Source organism: Erpetoichthys calabaricus, chromosome 2, assembly GCF_900747795.2.
Source record: "Erpetoichthys calabaricus chromosome 2, fErpCal1.3, whole genome shotgun sequence".
In the NCBI taxonomy this organism is placed as follows: Eukaryota; Metazoa; Chordata; class Cladistia; order Polypteriformes; family Polypteridae; genus Erpetoichthys; species Erpetoichthys calabaricus.
In genome coordinates, this window is record NC_041395.2 from 119,925,810 (window position 1) to 119,945,781 (window position 19,972).

At 38.2% G+C, this 19,972-nt stretch overlaps 1 protein-coding gene across 2 annotated transcripts in view; it reads left to right on the forward strand.

Annotated features, from left to right (window-relative positions):
- The window catches only part of schip1 (schwannomin interacting protein 1), a 982,269-nt gene that overhangs the window by 343,880 nt on the left and 618,417 nt on the right, over nucleotides 1–19,972 (forward strand). For both annotated transcript variants that reach the window (XM_028794440.2, XM_028794442.2), the window contains one exon: nucleotides 2,161–2,311. In XM_028794440.2, coding sequence (XP_028650273.1) covers nucleotides 2,161–2,311 — 151 coding nt within the window. The remainder of the gene's footprint in view (nucleotides 1–2,160; nucleotides 2,312–19,972) is intronic.

A 19,972-nucleotide genomic window follows, 5' to 3' on the forward strand; every position in this document is an offset into this window, starting at 1 on the left:
TATTTATTTTCTTTTTTGAGTTTTTCAACTTCTTGACACACTGGTGCCTCAAGGTAAGTTAACAAAAGAGCACTATATTAACCGAAAGGGTCCTGATTGAATCAAAATTGGATTAAATTGGTTTATGAATGTTATGCCACTGTTTTAGAAAGACTAACTAATAAAAACTATCATTGAGTAAATTGTCCTTTTTTCAGTGGCAAATTGTTGGAATCATTCTCCCCTTATGGAGTTTCTTGCTTTGATAATAGCCAGTGCTGTATACAGTACTATATTATGCTGAGCTCTCAATTAATCTGGTGTGAAATCCATCTGGGTCATGAAATGGCAGCAATGAAATGAGTGACAGACTTATTAGCCTGGGGGCTTCTATTATTCGTTGCTGCAAAAGTGGGAACAATTTAGCACATTGTAGAATAGACTTCCTCTTTAGTTCTTTGACAATATTAGCAACAATGAACACAATTAGAACATTAGAACACTCTAGACGAGAACAGGCCGTTCAGCCCAACAAAGCTCACCAGTCCTATCCACTTATTTCTTCCAAAAAAATATCAAGTTGAGTTTTGAATGTCCCCAACGTCTTACTGTCTACCACACTACTTGGTAGCTTATTCCAAGTGTCTATTGTTCTTTGTGTAAAGAAAAATGTCCTAATGTTTATGTGAAATTTACCCTTAAGTTTCCAACTGTGTCCCCGTGTTCTTGATGAACTCATTTTAAAATAACAGTCTCGATCCACTGTACTAATTCCCTTCATAATTTTAAATACTTCAATCATGTCACATCTTAATCTTCTTTTGCTTAAACTGTATAGTCTCAGCTCTTTTAATCTTTCCTCATAATTTATCCCCTGTAGCCCCGGAATCAGCCTAGTCGCTCTTCTCTGGCCCTTTTCTAGTGCTGCTATGTCCTTTTTGTAGCCTGGAGACCAAATCTGCACACCGTACTCAAGATGAGGCCTCACCAGTGCATTATAAAGGTTGAGCATAACCTCCTTGGACTTGTACTCCACACATCGTGCTATATAACCTAACATTCTGTTAGCCTTCTTAATGGCTTCTGAACACTGTCGGGAAGTCGATAGCTTAGAGTTCACTATGACTCCTAAATCCTTCTCATAAGGTGTACTCTCGATTTTCTGACCGCCCATTGTGTATTCAAACCTAACATTTTTACTTCTTATGTGTAATACTTTACATTTACTGACATTAAATTTCATCTGCCATAAATCTGCCCAAGCCTGTATGCTATCCAAGTCCTTCTGTAATGATATAACGGATTCCAAATTATCTGATAATCCACCTATCTTGGTATCATCTGCAAATTTAACCAGCTTGTTACTTATATTCCTATCTAAATCATTTATATATATTAAAAATAGCAGCGGCCCCAGCACTGACCCTTGTAGAACACCACTCTTAAAATCAGCCAGTTCTGATGAGGTTCCTCGCACCATCACCCTCTGCTTCCTGTATCTGAGCCAATTCTACACCCATCTAAAAACATCACCCTGAACTCCCACTTCTTTTAATTTGATGCCCAACCTCTCATGTGGCACCTTATCAAATGCTTTCTAAAGTCAAGATAAATAATATCATATGCTCCACTTTGATAGTATCCTTTTGTTGCCTCCTCATAGAATTCCAGCATGTTATTAAAACACGACCTCCCTCTTCTGAACCCATGCTGACTGTTCAGAATAACTCCTGTCCTTGCCAGGTGTTGCTCAATCTTATCCTTAATAATTCCTTCCATTAATTAGAGCTATGTATGCATGTTTGATCAGGATGTCATTCATTTTAAGAGTACATATAGTATTTAAACATGTTAAAAATGTGATAGGCAAATATTGCCCATGTATTACCAAACCATCTTATTTAATTCAGGGTATTAGGAAAGCTGGAGCTTTGAACACAATCTGTCCTGGATATGATATTAGATTAGCACTGGCCAAAGTTCACTTGTAACAATTCAATTAACAGAACTCATCTATCTAAAGTGTCCAGAAATATCCTGTCTATCTGTACAGATGCAGAAGGATCCTAGAGAGATGGATTGAAAATCAACTGCTCACCAATAATGTTCTGGACAATGTTATCATTCTAAAATGTAATTACTGTTTCAATTAAAATTATATATATATTGTTTCTTCTTTAGCATTCAACGATCATGGCGGGAATACATTCACCGTCAGAATGCTCTTCATCAGCACTGCTTGGAGAAAAGAAGCCCATCTCCACCATCTCTGTCTTCTGGAAAGATGAGCACTTCTATCAGTATGAATACCTTGTCTGATGGCAGCACCCCGGTAAGCTGTGGACAACTTTGCTTTCAGCTTCGCTAAGTCAGGATTGTCTTAACTTTTGGGTTGATGTAGACTTCAGAGGAGATTGTTAGCTTTGTATTTAGTGCTGGCTACCTGCTTCCTTTGTGAAAGCTATGACAACAATTTCAGGGTTCATTTTTTCATATTGTAATTTTTTAATTATGTGGGAATCCTGACTTCTTTCTAGGCACTGAAATATCCAAACTGTGTAAAATGTGACGTGGTAGTGAATTGCTTCTCAGTCACCGCATATGTGCAGTTGGTGTAATTGCTTTTTTGGCCTATGGTAAAATGTTGTAGAAAATTTTGCTGCTGGCAAGAAAGCAGAAATGAAGCCAATTGAATTTTTCTGAATCGCATACTGTGTCTTCTTGATCGATATGTAATGTGGAATTGTCTTTTGCGCATAAAGCGAATATTCAAAGGAGCTTTTTATTCTTGTTTGGATGAATGTTTGGCTGATACTGACTGAAGAATAACTGGCAGTATTTATTTTGTGTTCTTGATGAGTGTGTGTGGGCTACCTGGTACATAATAAATGAAGTCCACCTGAGAACCAAGTCTTGACTGTGTAAATTTAGTATCTCCTTCCATTTGGAGTTTGTCATTGATACTTGAAAAAGAATGTGTTGTCTGCTAAGATCCGAAGGTCTAGCTGTGTTACTTCAACTCAGAAAGGACACACAAAATAAGAAAAGATAATTTCTTAGTATGACTGTTATAATAGTTTATTTAAAATCACTGATACTAATGAATCACTAATAACATATGAAAACAGTAATATTTCACCAGCTATAAAATAGATGGTATTTAATGTCTATAATTTAGTGTAGCATCAATTAAATCTATAGCGCTATCTAATATAATACTGTCAATGAGGAAAGTAATTGTATAATGGCAATATTTGTCTATAATATCACTAACACAGATGTAGACTGTACTTTCAACTGCAGTTTATGTTGTAATATTGTGTCAGATATGCCCCACAAAATTGTGAAAGTTCTCAGCTTTTTTGTAAATCACAGTTCTTACATCCTCAGATGTGTTAAGGAATTGTTTTATTTCCAACTGAAACATTCAGTCTGACTACATACATAAGAATACCTAAGAGCAAAGCATATTCCTAACTTATGCAGTTGATATTAATGTCATTATAAAATGCTTTATTTTCCACTTTTTGGCCTTTCTTCTACTCTCCTCCTATTTTAACTTTTACTTATTGAGCCTCTTACAAGATTCACTAAGGTCTTCTTAGCTTATTCCCTTGTGCTAAAGGTGCATATTTCCATCTCCATCATCAATTTCAGTCAAAACCTAAGTGAACTCTTGACTGTAGCAGTCACTGCTTAATACCATTGTAAGAGGAGCTGAAGTAAGGAAAAATAATAATAGTAACATTTGTATTAGTACAAAAGTATCACTTTCTTATTGTTTCAGGAGAACAAGGTTTCTTTTTTCTGAAAGTCAAATATAACAATGAAGGCTCTTAGGAATGTATTTACCAAATACTGATTTATGTTTTAAATTTTAAGGTATTCTCAAGTGATGTTTTCAAGAATGTAGTGAGGAACATCAACGTGATTTATTGGAGTTTCCATCTTCCATCTCATTGGAGATTCTGATTATTTTTCCACAGATTTTTACTGTCAGATACAGTGCCGGATTAACCAATAGGCACATGCAGCATATGCTACAGGCCCCGCAATTTCGGGGGCCCCCAAATGGTGGATCCAATAGTTAATGAAAAAGTGTAGCATTGAAAAACTGGTCTTTAAAAATATTATCTTTACGTTTTTAAACTGTAAATTTCTTACACAACAAAACTTTAGGGGCCCAACACATAAAATTCACATAAATATTGTAAGATTCTTATTATAATCGAGAGTAAAATAATTATTTAGTCCGGTGTGAACTGTTCAGAATCTAAACTTCAGATGATGCAGACCAAAAGGGCCCCCAAATTTGAAATGTGCTACGGGCCCCCAAAACTTTTAATCCGGCCCTGGTCAGATATGTTTTTAAAATCAATTTATTTATCTAGCATGGCCTTGCTTTTGATTACTATGGCTGGCGTCACACTGTAAGACTCAAATGTGCAGATTCTCAGTCTCTTTACTTTTGAGAGTGTCAAATAATATGAGTAGGGATTACAGATGAAATCTCATTGCATGATTCTCTCATTACTTTTCATCATGTTTCCAAATCTTGTATTGTACAACAAAAGCACTGTAAGTTCACCTCCTTTTTACAGTCAATCAATCAATGTAGAGCACGCCAGAGTGAGAAGAGACAACAACTCTGGTAAACTTCTGTGGCAAGCCTAATGACTGAAAAAGTGCCTACTAAATATTTTGAGTTCATCCGTAATCTTGCACCATCTTTTTTCTTTCTCTACTCTGTCATTGTATGACACACACAAAATGCTAAACAAATATCTGTGCCAGCACCAAAGTTTGATTAGCTACTCAAAAAACATTCACTTCCTTGCAGCTACTGTACTATTGTTGGAATTGTCTTCATTGTACTTCCACTTGAATACTCATTGGTTGTTAACTCTTGCAGACACAGGAGTAGAGGTAAATCAATTTCGTTTGACTTAATTATAGCAGAGTTGTAGAGTGCTATACCCGAGACACTAGAGGGGTTACATTACCCAACTAATGGTAATGGCCATTCGCTGCAACTGTCCACAACTTACTTTGAGTTTTAGAAATGTATGCAAATGAAGTCTCCATCTGAAAATCCAAAGAAAATTTGTGTATCATGATTCCAGCTTAAAATATATATTCTGACACTGGTCTCGATTGCCAGATGTGTTTCAGTTCTTTGAAGCAGGATGTTAACTTGTTTTACATATTAAAGCTTGGCGCTGGTTGCATTTGTTTTAGATTCTGCTCTATGCCTTATTCTTTTTGTTCTTTTTACAATACATTTTAGGCTCCATCTCATCCATCTTGGACTCCATTTTATGCTCCATATACTCTGTATGCTTGCTTAAACATTTAGTATCCTCCAGAGCCCTGGTTAACAAATCTTTCAGTTATGTTTCTTATTTTGTTTTTCCTCCTGTTTAATGTAATTGAAGTGTGCTATACCTGGTTGGTTTTCGAGATAAGGATGATTCGCCATTACAGATATACATTTTGATGATCCACTGTGGTGAACAAGATGACAACTTGACTAGAGCTGGTTGTAGAGCACCTTGCTTGGTTATCTTCTGCTACTGTATTTTTGAGCTTATCAAAGCCTGTGTCCACTTCATCATCATCCTGCTCCGCTTGAGATTTGTCAGATCGAGCTGCTTCATTCTTTAGTTTAGGTTTATATTGTGGCAATTTATTTAGGAGGTATTTTGTGCTGTCTACCATAGAAAATCCTACTGGGCACTCAAATTAATTATTTAAAAATATAAATAATATAATATCAAGGCTGCCTCATGCACTCATACCTGACATCTGGACTGAACCACCCTTATCTGGATAAGAGAAACTCAACAGCAAAAAAAAATAATTCTGTGTTCTGCCAGTGTGTTTCAAAAATAGAACTAATTAATTTGTATTCATCACAATAAGAAATTCAAGGATAGTTGTTTAAACAACTAAGACTGAGCTTTCCTGCCAGCCTGTTAATGTTGGCAAATTATTTTTGTTTGGATGACCCCATTGTATCAGTTCACATAACTTGATTTTGCTAAGCAGCTATTGTTTGAGGAATATCAAAGACATTCATGTTATGTTAACAGCACTTTTTTAACACTGGCAGAACTCAACTGTGATGCTGAACCTATGGGAAATTATTACTCATATTTGTTTTTTAAGAAACGTTAGTGCAGGTGATAATAGCAGTAGTTATAGTAAAGGCTGTTCAGTTTGAATGTATTATATTTTGTGTAGCCTTCTTCACTGAGTGCAGGCTCAGCCTGCTGTGACACAGGTAGAGGTAAATAAAAACTTTACAAGTTACAATGAGTACACATTAAGATACAGGTTGTTTAAGCATTCAGGAAAACAAAGTAGTATGAAACTGATTAATGTAAATGAAAACCAGACATATCTGTGAATGAAGTAATTGTTTAACTATGACCAGTTGACAATAGAGGAGAGGAAAAGAAAAACTTTGTAGCATCAGTACAGAAAATACATATCTGGGGGGGGGGGTTCAACAGTCAGTTATATCAGACAAAGTTAAAGACAAACTCAGACACAGTCAGAATCTTGGAGATGTTGCCCAACAGTCTATCCACCACTTTATTGTTGAGTCTGTGCAAGGCCATCTGATACGACAACAGAATATTTCCATCCTTTGATTCCAATGATTCCAGTATTTCAAATGTCGTATTGTGATCTTTGGTGTGTACAGGGAACTCTTACTTGCTTCTCTGAATGACATGCAACACTCCTTCACTCTCTGATGCCATGACAAACATGAATGCAGCAAAATACACAACTTCATTCCGTCCATTATCTGCAGGTAACCACAAATATTGAGGTGCTTTGTGGAAAGATTAAGAAAAGGCTAAGCTAACAAAATCTGACATACATGAAATCATAATCTTGTATCTGCAAGTTGTGATAGAAAGTGGGCCGTCCCCAAGCTCCAAACCCCGAACACGAACACACAGAGAGTCCCAGGTTCAAATAATGGAAGGTTTATTTACCAAAATTACTTCCAAAGTGGCAAAACACAAGCACAAATAACAGATTCGCTCTTCTCACAATGCTCTCTCTTTTCTCACCACTGCACTGCCCTCCTCCAGTTGAGTGTTGTTCCACGTCCTCCCAGCTCTGTCTCGCCTGGATAAGGGAATGCAGTCCCTTTTATTAAGGACCCGGGAGTACGTCCGGGTCATATGGAAGTCACGAATTTTAAGGACCACATCTCCCTGCGACACCCATGCACCACTGTGCTGCTGGACTACAACTCCCGGTATTTCCTGCTGGTTCCTGAATGGGTGCCGATACAGAGGGCTGCTACCATCTAGCACCTGGAGGGAATAAACATCCCCCAGTGACAGTCCTTCCCTGTCTTCTTCTGTCATGGCCAGGGAAGGTAGAGAGTCCATGTCCAGTTGGAACGCCTGTCCATTTATTCTGGGCCTCGTGTCTGGGTAAGGGATCTTCTGGACTCCTGGCTGGGCCACTCGTCCATCTTGTGTGCCTCCTACAAAGGCAATAGATGGTACTGTATGTCATAATACACCAAACCAGATTTTCAAGATATTACTTTCAAGCTGCTATAAAGATGTTTTAGAAACCTGGGCAAACTGAAGACAGAAAAGCAGTGGAAGATCCAAAAAGCTATGTGAAAGGCTTAAATGTAATTTTTCAAGGTCGGTAATATTTGCCATTTTTTGTTGTTTTTTTTTTGGTTGCTTAAATGCTAAGTGTCTTGTGAGGAATCTTCCTTTACTTTGTCAAAGTCTGGACATTCCATTGTGCATCTACTGTAAAACAATATTTACATCACATGCCACATCTATGTATATCACATTGCCTGGCAATGCAACACATCCACAGCCACAAAATGGCAGAATTCATTATTTTATCTGCATAGAAAAACATAGACACAAAATGGTGATATAATAGAATCACTACAAGAAAGGCAAGTCAAGAGATAAAAATTAACCACGTACCAGCCTAAAACAAAAACAACAAAAATGAATTACTAACTCACTCCTGACATGTTCATGTTGTATTTAAAGTATCAGTGGAAAAGGATCAATAAAATTAGAAAATATTGATCCATTTAAGGATGGCTTGTACACTAGTATTGTGAGTGCTGTGCAGAGTGGAGGCAGAACTTCTGCGTTTTTACCAGTTGATTCTGGGGTTCGTCAGAGATGTGATCTTGCTCATCCTCTGTTCAATGCTTGCATGGACTGGGTGTTGGGCAGGGTCATGAGGTCCAGCAGCTGTGGGGCATCTATTGGTTAAGAAATTAAGAAAAATTCACTGATCTTGACTTTGCCGATGATGCTGTGATCTTCACGGAGTCAATGGAGGCTCTGATCGGGGCTCTCAAGAGACTGAGTAAGGAGTCTGAGTGTCTGAGTTTACGAGTGTCCTGGATAAAAACAAAGACCCAGGCCTTTAATGACCTCAGCAGTGTGCCTGTGTCTGCAGAGAGAGTGTCGACCACATCGAGAGGTTTATTTACCTTGGTAGTGACAATCATGTCTCTGGTGATTCTTCCTGTGAAGTCAGTAGATGGATTAGGAGACCATGGGGTGTCATGAAGTCGCTGGAAAGGGGTGTGTGGCACTCCTGACATCTCTGCAAAAGGACAAAGTCTTTAGAATCCTGGTACTTCTTGTTTTACTATATGGTTGCGAGACATGGACAATATCCAGTGACGTGAGCTGAAGCTTGGACTGTGTCTCTTTAGAGAATCCTTGGGAACCGCTGGTTTGACTGTGTGTCGAACGAGCAGTTACTCACGGAGTCCCAAATGAAGGCACATTACCTGCATTGTGAGGGAGTATCAGTTACGGTACTATGGCCATATGGCGCTATTCCCCGAGGGGGATCCTGCTCTTAGGATCCTCATTGTTGAGGACTCAAGCAAGTGGAGCGGGCCAAGGGGACACCCATGGCTGTGGCAAATAGATGATCATTTCCAACTGGATCACGTGTCTTCCTGGGGGTTGCCAATTGGGACCCCAAGCCGTTTCATCTTGTGTGCAGTACCAGTGCATGCTCCTCAACCTGACCTGACTTTAAGTATTTTAAAGTTAAATAAGTTACTCAAAAAGATTATTGTTGATTGGCTAGCTGCGCAGTGTTCACAAGTCAACATTTTTAATGTTCTCAAAACCACATCCAAACAGACAAATCAGGATGTCAGTGTAAATAAACTTAATTGATCACTCAGGATGCTGTACAAGACATATTTCTTCAACTCAAAAGAAGGGAGAGAAAGCTTAGTCTACTGTAATGTCAGACTAATGTACAGCAGGCATGACATGTATAGGAAATGTAGCCCCCTGCTGGTGAAACTGGTGGACAGGCAGGAGTTACACAAAAGTAGAAATTTAATCAGATATAGGTTTTTTGGGTGTGTGATGATCATCATTGAAGTGGGTTCAAAGTGACCGTCAAGTGGGAGGTTGAATACGTGTCACCTAGTTAGAGCCTCTGATAAATTTCCACTTATAAGAACAGTGAAGGCAGTTGCACTGCCGTGTGGTGATTTCAAATCCTAAATGGTGCTTTACAGTGAACAAGATGCATATTGGTTCAGTGTTTGAAATATGTTAAGCAATGTATAATCCTCTTTTTCTTTATAAAATGATCAGAGTCATCTAAGGAATTGTCAATTTACTTCAAGTAATAAATTATGAAACAAAACTAAATCCAATTCAGGGTTAGGTGTTTTCTGAAATTCAATAAAGGTTTAAGGCTTCTTTTAGGAAGCACTTGCATTTAAGTACATTCTTTTTTACCCTGTCTCAGCTTGTGGAGTTGGCTTGGGATGGTATGGCTTTCCAGTTATCCCACTTATTGGTGTTGTGTAGTCTGTCTGCTCTGCTGTGTTGTATGCTGCTCAGTTTAGGAACTTGAACTCACAAGTGTGCTCTTCTGGCTTAAAGTTAATTTGTAGCCTTCGATGGACATTCAGGATGTACCTGAAACAAAAAGAGTTGGACATTTTGGAGTAATACAGTATAACATTTAAATGTCAGTAATTTATAATTATTTCTTTTGTCTAATTCAGCCGCTGGTATTTGCCAAAGAAACACTGTGGATGAGAGCTGCGTGCATGGAGTGAGGCAGTTCTGTGTGACCAGGACTCCTCCTTCAGGACATATGCACTAGTGCATCATAAACACGGCTCACTTAAACTCTATGTATATTTAGTAAAAAAAAAATAAAAAACATTATTAACATACAATTAAAAGTAATACATTATTAACAAAATGGTCTGTAGTCTGCTGTTTGTCTACTACTCAGTGAGTGAAATTGGACTGGCGGGGATCTGCTCTGCCTCTTTTGTCTTTGGAAACCTTCCGACACTCTGGTGCACTGTCATGTTGATTTTACAGTTCATATCTGCTACATTGTTCATGAAATACACATTTTCCTTTGTGCTATCTTGAAATTTCCTTAGAACAACATTTTGTAAAGCCGTGAAAGGCTTAATTTAAAGTTGATAGCCTGAATGAAAGCATTGACAATTACAATGTATTTTTAGGAGAGAGAAATTAAAGGAGAGAAAAATAAAGCAAAGTGCTAAATATTCACAAAGTGGACTGAATGTAAGCAGTATGGAAAACTTGATAACTGAAAACTCTAATGATACAGTAAATATGTATTTGTGTTCGGTAGTGGAAAAAGTACAGGTGAAAAGATTTTTACCGATACTTCACTGTGTGAGTTTATTAACACCTAAATAATCATTGCAGTGTTGCATTATGGAGGACTAGTAATCCATGTATTCATCCATTTTCTAACCTGCTTATCCAGGTTAGAGCTCTTAATAATAATTATAATAATAATAATGATAAGAAAGGGGCCCTGTGTGAATGAGTGTCAGTGTCGGGCTAGAGCACATCTAGTGCCGTTTTGTGACTTGTAGATTATGCAGTTGACATAGACTCAAGTGTCTGTGATTCTGAATTGAGTAACTGGCTAAAGAAATGGATAGATGCATAAATAATAATGATAGTTTGATGTGACTCAGGGCTGAAATAATAATTTACACCAATCACCCATTTGTATGCCAATCTTTCTAGGTGCAGTTTCCACTGAAAATGCCTCCTATTCACCTTTCAGCCATCACCTGAAGCCATCTTACCTTTCTGCTGGTATATTTAATCAGGGTCCTGACTTTCAGTCTTTTCTGACTTGCTGAATCACTTTGTGCTCCGAGTGCATTTGAATTGTCCTTGTATTCTTATTTTTTGTTTTATAAGTTCTGTTTGTGTCGACTTTTTTTCTTGATAACTTTCCTCACCTTATCACTCATAGCCGTTTTGAACATGTCTGTTCATCCTTCAGCTGCCAGGCTCTTTAATAGAAGTGCTTCCTTTCAAAATGTTATCAGATGTCCCCACCCTCTCAATCCCGACTGAATTCTCCATACTCACAATCGGTCCCCATTCTGTAAGGAGGTTTAACAATGACTGTCAAAGAGGATGTGAAGATCTATTTTGTGCAAGGGTGAGTATGTGGCAGCATCATGATTGAATCTTTTAATATAGAAAGAGAAACTCCTGAACAATTTTGACTTTTTTGACTTTATAAAGTCACTGGGAGTGTAAGCTTGATCATCTTTACATAAAGCAGCAGACTTGCTCAGGGTGACCACCAATAATTAAAACTAAATCTGTGTTCAGTTTACCATACTAAAATAGATTTTTAGTCCAGTTTTTATTCCCATTATTTTTTAACAGTAATATTTTATAGGTTCAACAGCGTCACATCCCCGAATGGGGAAACAGAAAGGAAATGTACAATATTTGTAAGGATACAGCAGAAAATGAATCCCTAAAGCCTGATAGAGAGAAAAACATTCGTAGTTAGGGAGCTTGCCTGCTGTGATCCTTCTTCCTTTTTAATAACATTCCTTAGTTAAATACAACCTCTGCAGTTTATTGTGATAAATAATACTGAGGCTGAATCAGCATCATGCTTAAAAATTCATCAGAATGTATTATTAATAACAGGAGCACGTGTTTACCATACATAAGCAATTATTTGTATTTCTGAATGAAACCTAATGCAGATTTTAGCTTCCATAAATCATTAATCTACACAAAAGAGCCTGTGAAAAATTCTGGATCATGGTAGAGGAGCAGCCACTCACTTTCCTGAATCAGATGTGATGTGATTGTCCAATGGGTCTTTACTTAACCAGTACAGTACCTGCTATCAATTGGTGAGGCCAGACTGGGGTGCTTCTACAATCTATCTAAAGAGTAGCACCATTTCATAATTTGTTTTCCTCCCAAATTCAAAAATATATATTGACTTGAGTTTCTAATTAACTAACACAGGCACTGGGACAATGTGCAAACTCCACACAGATTGATATTTAAACCCAGTATTCTGGAACTTTGAGGTGACAGTGTTAACCATTGCACAACCGTGCGTGTGATTATCCCTTCATTCTTCCATTTTCAAACTCATCTATCCAGTTCAGGATTGCAGGGAGCTAATGTGTATTCTAAGCGGCATCGAGAGCAAAATAGGAACCAGCCCCAGAAAAGCTGCAAGACCATTGCAAGGAACATCCACATTCAATTTAATCAAGCCAAACTAGTGTTACCAATTACTTTAAAAATGCATACTTTAATGGACAGCCAGGATTCTTACCCAGCCGGGAAGCCTCCATAACAGAAGGCAATACCTCCCCTGGGATGACAGAGGGCAGCCCCCTTTGCTTGCTACAGTGCCATGGGTTTTGAACATGGAAGCTCAACCCTGTTGGGACCCGTGGCCACCACCAGGAGGTGAGTCGAGAATAACTGAGCCCTCCTCTGTAGTGTGGCAGGAAGGAGATTGTGGAACACCTGGAGCACTTCTAGATGCTCTATGAAAGGGGCTGCCTCACTCCATTCTGGGAGCCAGGATCGGGAGATGGAGGACAAAGCTTGTTGGAGGAGCAGTGGAGGTGGACAAGAGACAGAAGACAGTGAGAAAAGAAGATGAAAGAGGCTATCTGTTGGTGTTTATTCTACTGTGCTGTATAAGGTGGGAAACGAGGGAAAAAATTTTCCCACGCTTAATACAGGCACGTCGTTTGCTGGACTTGGGCTCTGTGTCTGTTGAGTCTGGGGTTTGGGGAGCTGTATGCCCCTTGGCGTCCACAGTACTTTTGGGATGTTGGAGGAAACCGGAGTACTTTGATAAAAAAAAAAAAATCACACTAGCAACAAGGAGAAAATGCAAAATTCACACAGAACCAGGATTTGAAACTGGGACTTTGACATTGTGAGTTATACTGCTAACCACTCTGGCACCTAATTGATCATTGAATACTGTAAATGTTATTTTGTTGGAATATCATTCACTTGGGAAAGTTTCTCTGCAATGTTAAGGTCTGGTAATGGAGTCCATATATAGCACAAGACACCTGATTTGTAATGGAGCATAACTAATGTGATCATCAATGCAGTGTGAACTTCTCATAATGCTTAGGGGATCTTATATACACACACAGATGCAACACATACTGTATTAACAATGTGTCATAGAAGAGAAACTACTGGACATACAAGTAGATGTTAAGATCAATTGCACTTTGGTCTGACCAGATGACTTTGTTGTTTTTCACTATGGATGAAAAATAAAAAGATTTTAGTTTTTTTTTTTTCTTCAAACTTTTGGGGTTTTTTTTTGCATACAGTTTCTTATATATAATACTAGGAAACACACAGACCTGTGCTCCTTTCAATGTTCCAGCCCCAGCAGTGTGCGAGTACCAGCACGTTGCCACGCCGCATGTGCTTGACAAGCAGCAGATACTGGTGCTGTAATTCTTCTTACTATCCCATAGTTAGTGTCTGCAATTTGCTTCAAGCTCACCAGATGGTGCTGCTCTTCTTTTTCTTTCTGCCATATACCTTCTTGAGCAGTTTGCCTAAATCCAAATAACTTTTGTGGAGATTGCTGCTAGCCACATTTTTTGCTTCACCAGCGTGTGTCATGTCATAAGCTTTCGACTGAGACCAAGATCAAGGTGCTATCCCCAGTGGTTCACAAGTAATGTGGACAAATCCTTTAGCATTTTAAACATTTACAAATATGCAGTATATCTTTATGTTTGCTTGTATAGATAGATAGATAGATAGATAGATAGATAGATAGATAGATAGATAGATAGATAGATAGATAGATAGATAGATAGATAGATAGATAGATAGATAGATAGATAGATAGATGGTGGCATGACATTTACAAAGATAATGATACTATTACATTATTTACATTTAATAACACAGCCCTCAACAAGGGACACAAAGCAGATTTTACTTCTTTATTTAGAATTCATAGTTCAAAACTAAATTAAGATTTATACAACAATCCAATAGAACACAAAAAGGTAATTTCAAAGTAATAGGTGACTCATATAATACAATATATGACCTCACATAAATTCATAGTGTTTTATACACACATACACAAACACTGCTCTGACAGTGTGCAGAGGAGCAGCAGTGCTACCATCTGGGAGTGTTACCATTCACCAGCCAAATTAACTGGAGAAAATATGCTGGGAACCTTTTGTTCCTGGAACAACATGAACATTGTTGTTCCAGGACAGCCATTCATTATCCAACCCACTATATCCTAATTACAGGGTCACAGGGGTCTGCTGGAGCCAATCCCAGCCAACACAGAGTGCAAGGCAGGAAACAACCCCTGGGCAGGGCGCCAGCCCACCGCAGGGCACACACACTAGGGACAAGTTAGAATCGTCAATGCACCTAACCTGCATGTCTTTGGACTGTGGGAGGAAACTGGAGCACCAGGAGAAAACCCATGCAGACACGGGGAGAACATGCAAACTCCATGCAGGGAGGACCCGGGAAGTGAACCCAGGCTCTCCTAACTGCGAGGCAGCAGCGCTACCCACTGCGCCATTGTGCTGCCCAGGACAGCCATTCACCTATCAAATCCACTGAGACAATACATTGTATAGCAGACAATGAGTGGTAAATGTACAGTATACAGTATATGATGCAAATACCAAAGAATAATTCACCAAAATTGAAATTAAATAAAAAATTTATCATGGATCATGCAGTTACCAGTCCATTAATTCCCTAAATGCCCATTGAAAGAGCATGGAGAACTGAAGTGTATTAAAGCAGGCAAAGGAATAAACTGGATAGAAGGCATGGAAGTGATATAAGTCGATCAGAGGTTCATAGATTCAATGTCTCATGCACTTTGTCACACCATGCCCTGTTTACGGCAGCCAGTTGACCCAGTAGCATGTCTTTGAACTGTGGAAGAAAATCACATGAGGTTAAAGTACAGAGCATGTGCCAGCTTGACACAGAAGGTGCATCATTTAGCACATTAGCTGGGGTCCAAGTGCTGTATGTAAATAATGGATATTCATGTATGTTTCTTTAATTGTTATGTAAATCTTTTTAATGTCTTTGAAGTTGCCTTCAGCAAAAACACTACTTAATATTAAGCTGACTTTAACTGAATTGCCCCTGATGTGCCCCTGAGTATAGTAAATAAAAAAATAATACTTAAACATTTGTTTATTTTTTTATTTTTACCTTTGTGTAATTTTGCAATTTATTATGTTTAGAATTACTTTTATATTTAAAATTCACAATGACAGAATGTTATATGACACAGCAGTTGAATAACTGGGACACATGAAAGAATAAATAATATGGCCTTTATTATATTTAGTTTACTTACCGTTAGGCCTTACAGCAATATTTAAAATATGTTGAAGGAAGTAACCAGCAGAGGGCTCCCTTTAGCTAAAAGAATCTGTGTTACTGAATACCATTTTTTTTTTTTTTTTTTAGCATTTTGTCGATTTCAGAATAATTGACAAAATGAAAACTCTTATCCAGACAAATATTGTATAGAATATATAAACAGCGCTTGGAGTCATAAAGTGACTGCTATCCAGTGTTAGGGTCAGCTGATTCTGTCTTTGATCCTCCCCTCTAAAAGGCTTCTGCTTTCTAAATAAGTTGTGTATTTTTATAGGAAAAAAGGTCCTGATTAACATTTCATCTTCAAAGAGTTTCTTATTTCTTGGCTTTCACTAAACTTTGATGCACTTATATTTGTTCAGCAGATAACACGTTTTGTGGCCTAGACTTTGATCAAGAGTCAATCAAACTTCAGAGTGATTGTCCTAACTTGACTTTTATAAAATTTGTCAGAAAACTGATAGACTACACTTTTACATCAATCACACTAACTCTTGGTTGCATTCTAAATTGTTAATTTTTGTCACAGCACAGACTAAAAATCCATTATTTCCAGCGAATATTGCTATCTCTTGGTATATCATGTTCTCTTGTTACAGGAGAAAAACTTTATCTGACTGCAGATGCACAGTGAAAAGGTGATAGTCTTCTTTTAGCTCTCTTTCTATTTATAAGACTTGTCTTTACTTTGTGGTGAATTTTAAAGGTGGATTCTGACCAAATCAGAGACAGTATGATGTATGGAAAGACAACATGTCTGCTTGTCTCATTTGAACTGAATTTGTTGGTATTGGACTATACAATATGAAATTGGTTTACAGGTGCAGGTTTGCTGACATCTACTCAGCATCAAGATGACTGGCACATATTATACATCATTTAGCACCATTTCTTGGTATCTGCAACTTCCTTGTCAGTCAGTCATTCTTGGGCATGCTTAATCCAAATCAGGCTTGTGGGGTTCCAAAGCCTATCCCAGCAGCACTGAGTGCAAGGCAGAAAGCAGCCCTAACAAGTGTGCTCATCTTAAAATAATTAACCATTATTAGCCCAATTCTTATTTGCAGTTGTGTTACATATTGGCCAACGTGTGGGCTCTGGCCCTTTGGAATTACAGTGTGTATACATATACAGTGCATCCAGAAAGTATTCACAGCGCATCACTTTTTCCACATTTTCTTATGTTACAGCCTTATTCCAAAATGGATTAAATTCATTTTTTTCCTCAGAATTCTACACACAACACCCCATAATGACAACGTGAAAAAAGTTAACTTGAGGTTTTTGCAAATTTTCTTTCTCATGGTCTGAGAGTCCATCAGGTGCCTTTTGGCAAACTCCAGGCGGGCTCCCATGTGCCTTTTACTAAGGAGTGGCTTCCGTCTGGCCACTCTATCATATAGGCCTGATTGGTGGATTGCTGCAGAGATGGTTGTCCTTCTGGAAGGTTCTCCTCTCTCCACAGAGGACCTCTGGAGCTCTGACAGAGTGACCATCGGGTTCTTGGTCACCTCCCTGACTAAGGCCCTTCTCCCCCAATCGCTCAGTTTAGATGGCCGGCCAGCTCTAGGAAGAGTCGTGGTGGTTTCGAACTTCTTCTACTTACGGATGATGGAGGCCACTGTGCTCATTGGGACCTTCAAAGCAGCAGAAATTTTTCTGTAACCTTCCCCAGATATGTGCCTCGAGACAATCCTGTCTCAGAGGTCTACAGACAATTCCTTTGAATTCATGCTTGGTTTGTGCTCTGACATGAACTGTCAACTGTGGGACCTTGTATAGACAGGTGTGTGACTTTCCAGATCATGTCCAGTCACCTGAATTTACCACAAGGTGGACTCCAATTAAGCTGCAGAAACATCTCATGGATGATCAGGGGAAACAGGATGCACCTGAGCTCAATTTCGAGCTTCACGGCAAAGGCTGTGAATACTTATGTACATGTGCTGTCTCAATTTTTTTATTTTTAATAAATTTGCAAAAACCTCAAGTAAACTTTTTTCACGTTGTCATTATGGGGTGTTGTGTGTAGAATTCTGAGGAAAAAAATGAATTTAATCCATTTTGGAATAAGGCTGTAACATAACAAAGTGTGGAAAAAGTGATGTGCTGTGAATACTTTCCGGATGCACTGTACAATATTTATATGATTTGAGTTAAGCAGGATTACAAATGTTTTATTATATAGACTTTATATAATAATTTACTTATACTATATAAAAATGAAAATCAGAATATTTTTAATTTTACCAGTAATGATGCAGATCCCATGGTCTGCCACTAGATGTCATGTTCAAGTTTAAATGACTTTGCACAGCTTAGCCCCACGTGCTTTGTCTCCTGTAGGGGATTTTTATTCTCAAGCATGCTGTTTCCTGTGCAGCCCATAGTTAAATTCAAGATCATTGTGAGTGAATACCACTGGGCACAATCTGTTATCCACCTAGCACAGGGGATGCTGGGATGAGTGCACTTCTTCTTGGTAAGGTGCACTGGCCACTTAAAACCTTAACTGACATCACTGCAGACTAGCCTCTGGTGATTTGTGTAAGACGTCAAAAAGAGAAAGCATACCAAATTCTGCAGAGCTTAAGCATTTGTGTGTGTTTCCACTGTTTTGCAATGCAAACTATAAAACAAAAAAACAAGTACAATGGAGTCCATTCTAAATGTTTTTAGATGATTAAACAATCACAGGTATAGCCATTCTAACATGCAAAAGAAAGACAATATGGTCTTCTGAAATGATTTGAATATTAACTCTGTAGGAGCTACTTGAGCAGAACTAATGAGGGGGTTTCCAGACAGTCAGTCTCATGTGTGACACAATGCATGGCAAGATTTTAGAACAAAGCTCTGATTGAAGGTTTTCGGAGGACCCAAGTGACATCAACAATTTTGGCATGTGCAAACACTGCCAGGAATGCCACCTCATAAGCAGTTTCTAAAAAAGGGAGTTGTTATGGTTCTACTCAGAAATGTCAACTTTAAATACATAGAAGAATAGAATTTCTCAACAACATAATGAATTTCACAGTGACTAATGATGTCAGACAAGTCAAATTCTTAAATTGTTACTTATTTAGATAATATGGAATTCCAGAAAAAACAGATAGATAGGAAAGGTTTTGCATAGATATATGGATGGAAACATTTTATTCATCCCTGAGTAGGAGAAGAAGATGAGGAGGATGGAGGAAGCATTATACAATCTGATGTCTGTGGGCAAAATGGAGACGCTGTAGTGCCTCTTTGCACATTGTGATAGAATGAGCCAATGAGTAAAGGACCTTCAGGACAACACGTTATGGAGAGTATACATAGCATCAATCATAATATCCTCAGATTTTGCCGTACTTCTATTTTGTGCTGTTGCCTCAGGTGACTCTATGGTCAGTCCTGTTATACAGCTGGCTTTCTTGACTTTGACATCTGCACAGCCAAAATAACCCAACTCCCCAATTTTGCATTAGGTACAGCAGTTAGGAGATGTGGTACTGTCCTTACCTGAGAGTATTTTGTTTTCACAGTTCTTGATTTTCAGTAAGTTTCTGTCCTGTGGTTGACAGAGTATATGAAAATCTGTCACTGCCACTCTGTCTGACTGTTGCAGTTGACAGTCTCAATGTATCGTGCTTCAGCTTTTCAAAAGCCATTGTGTCACGACTGCGCGTACAACTTACACTTTCATACTGTAAATTGCTTGATACGTGGATCCACATGAGGCATTTGAAATTGCCAGCACCCCATGAAATAATACAGAAAGAATAGTGAGATGATTACATCTCCTATGCTGACTTAGGAGCATCTAATATACTGTAGATTATCAAATATAATTGAAAAGAGAATGTGTGCTCTAGGTAGATTATTAACATTACATGTTACTGTATGAAGCACTGTCTAGAAATACAATCAATCAAGAAACCAATCCATCAGTCCCAATCTCCTATTAATTCTTTACATTTTCAACCATTTGTGAGCTCAGTCTCTCTACAGTCCTCCCTGGGAAAAGCAAGTTTAGAAAATGACTGGGAGGAATCATTGACAATATTGTTGATCAACTGACACTAATGTAAAGCCTGCCAGTCACCTCTAAGGACGTCGCAGTGCCCCCTTTCTGTAAGTGTGTTTTCAGTCTGTACATGAAATGCTGTTGCCTATCATATTGAAGTTATATATTAAAAGTTATTTCTTTTTGGTTTTTGTCTTAGTTCTGATAGCCATGTATTTAA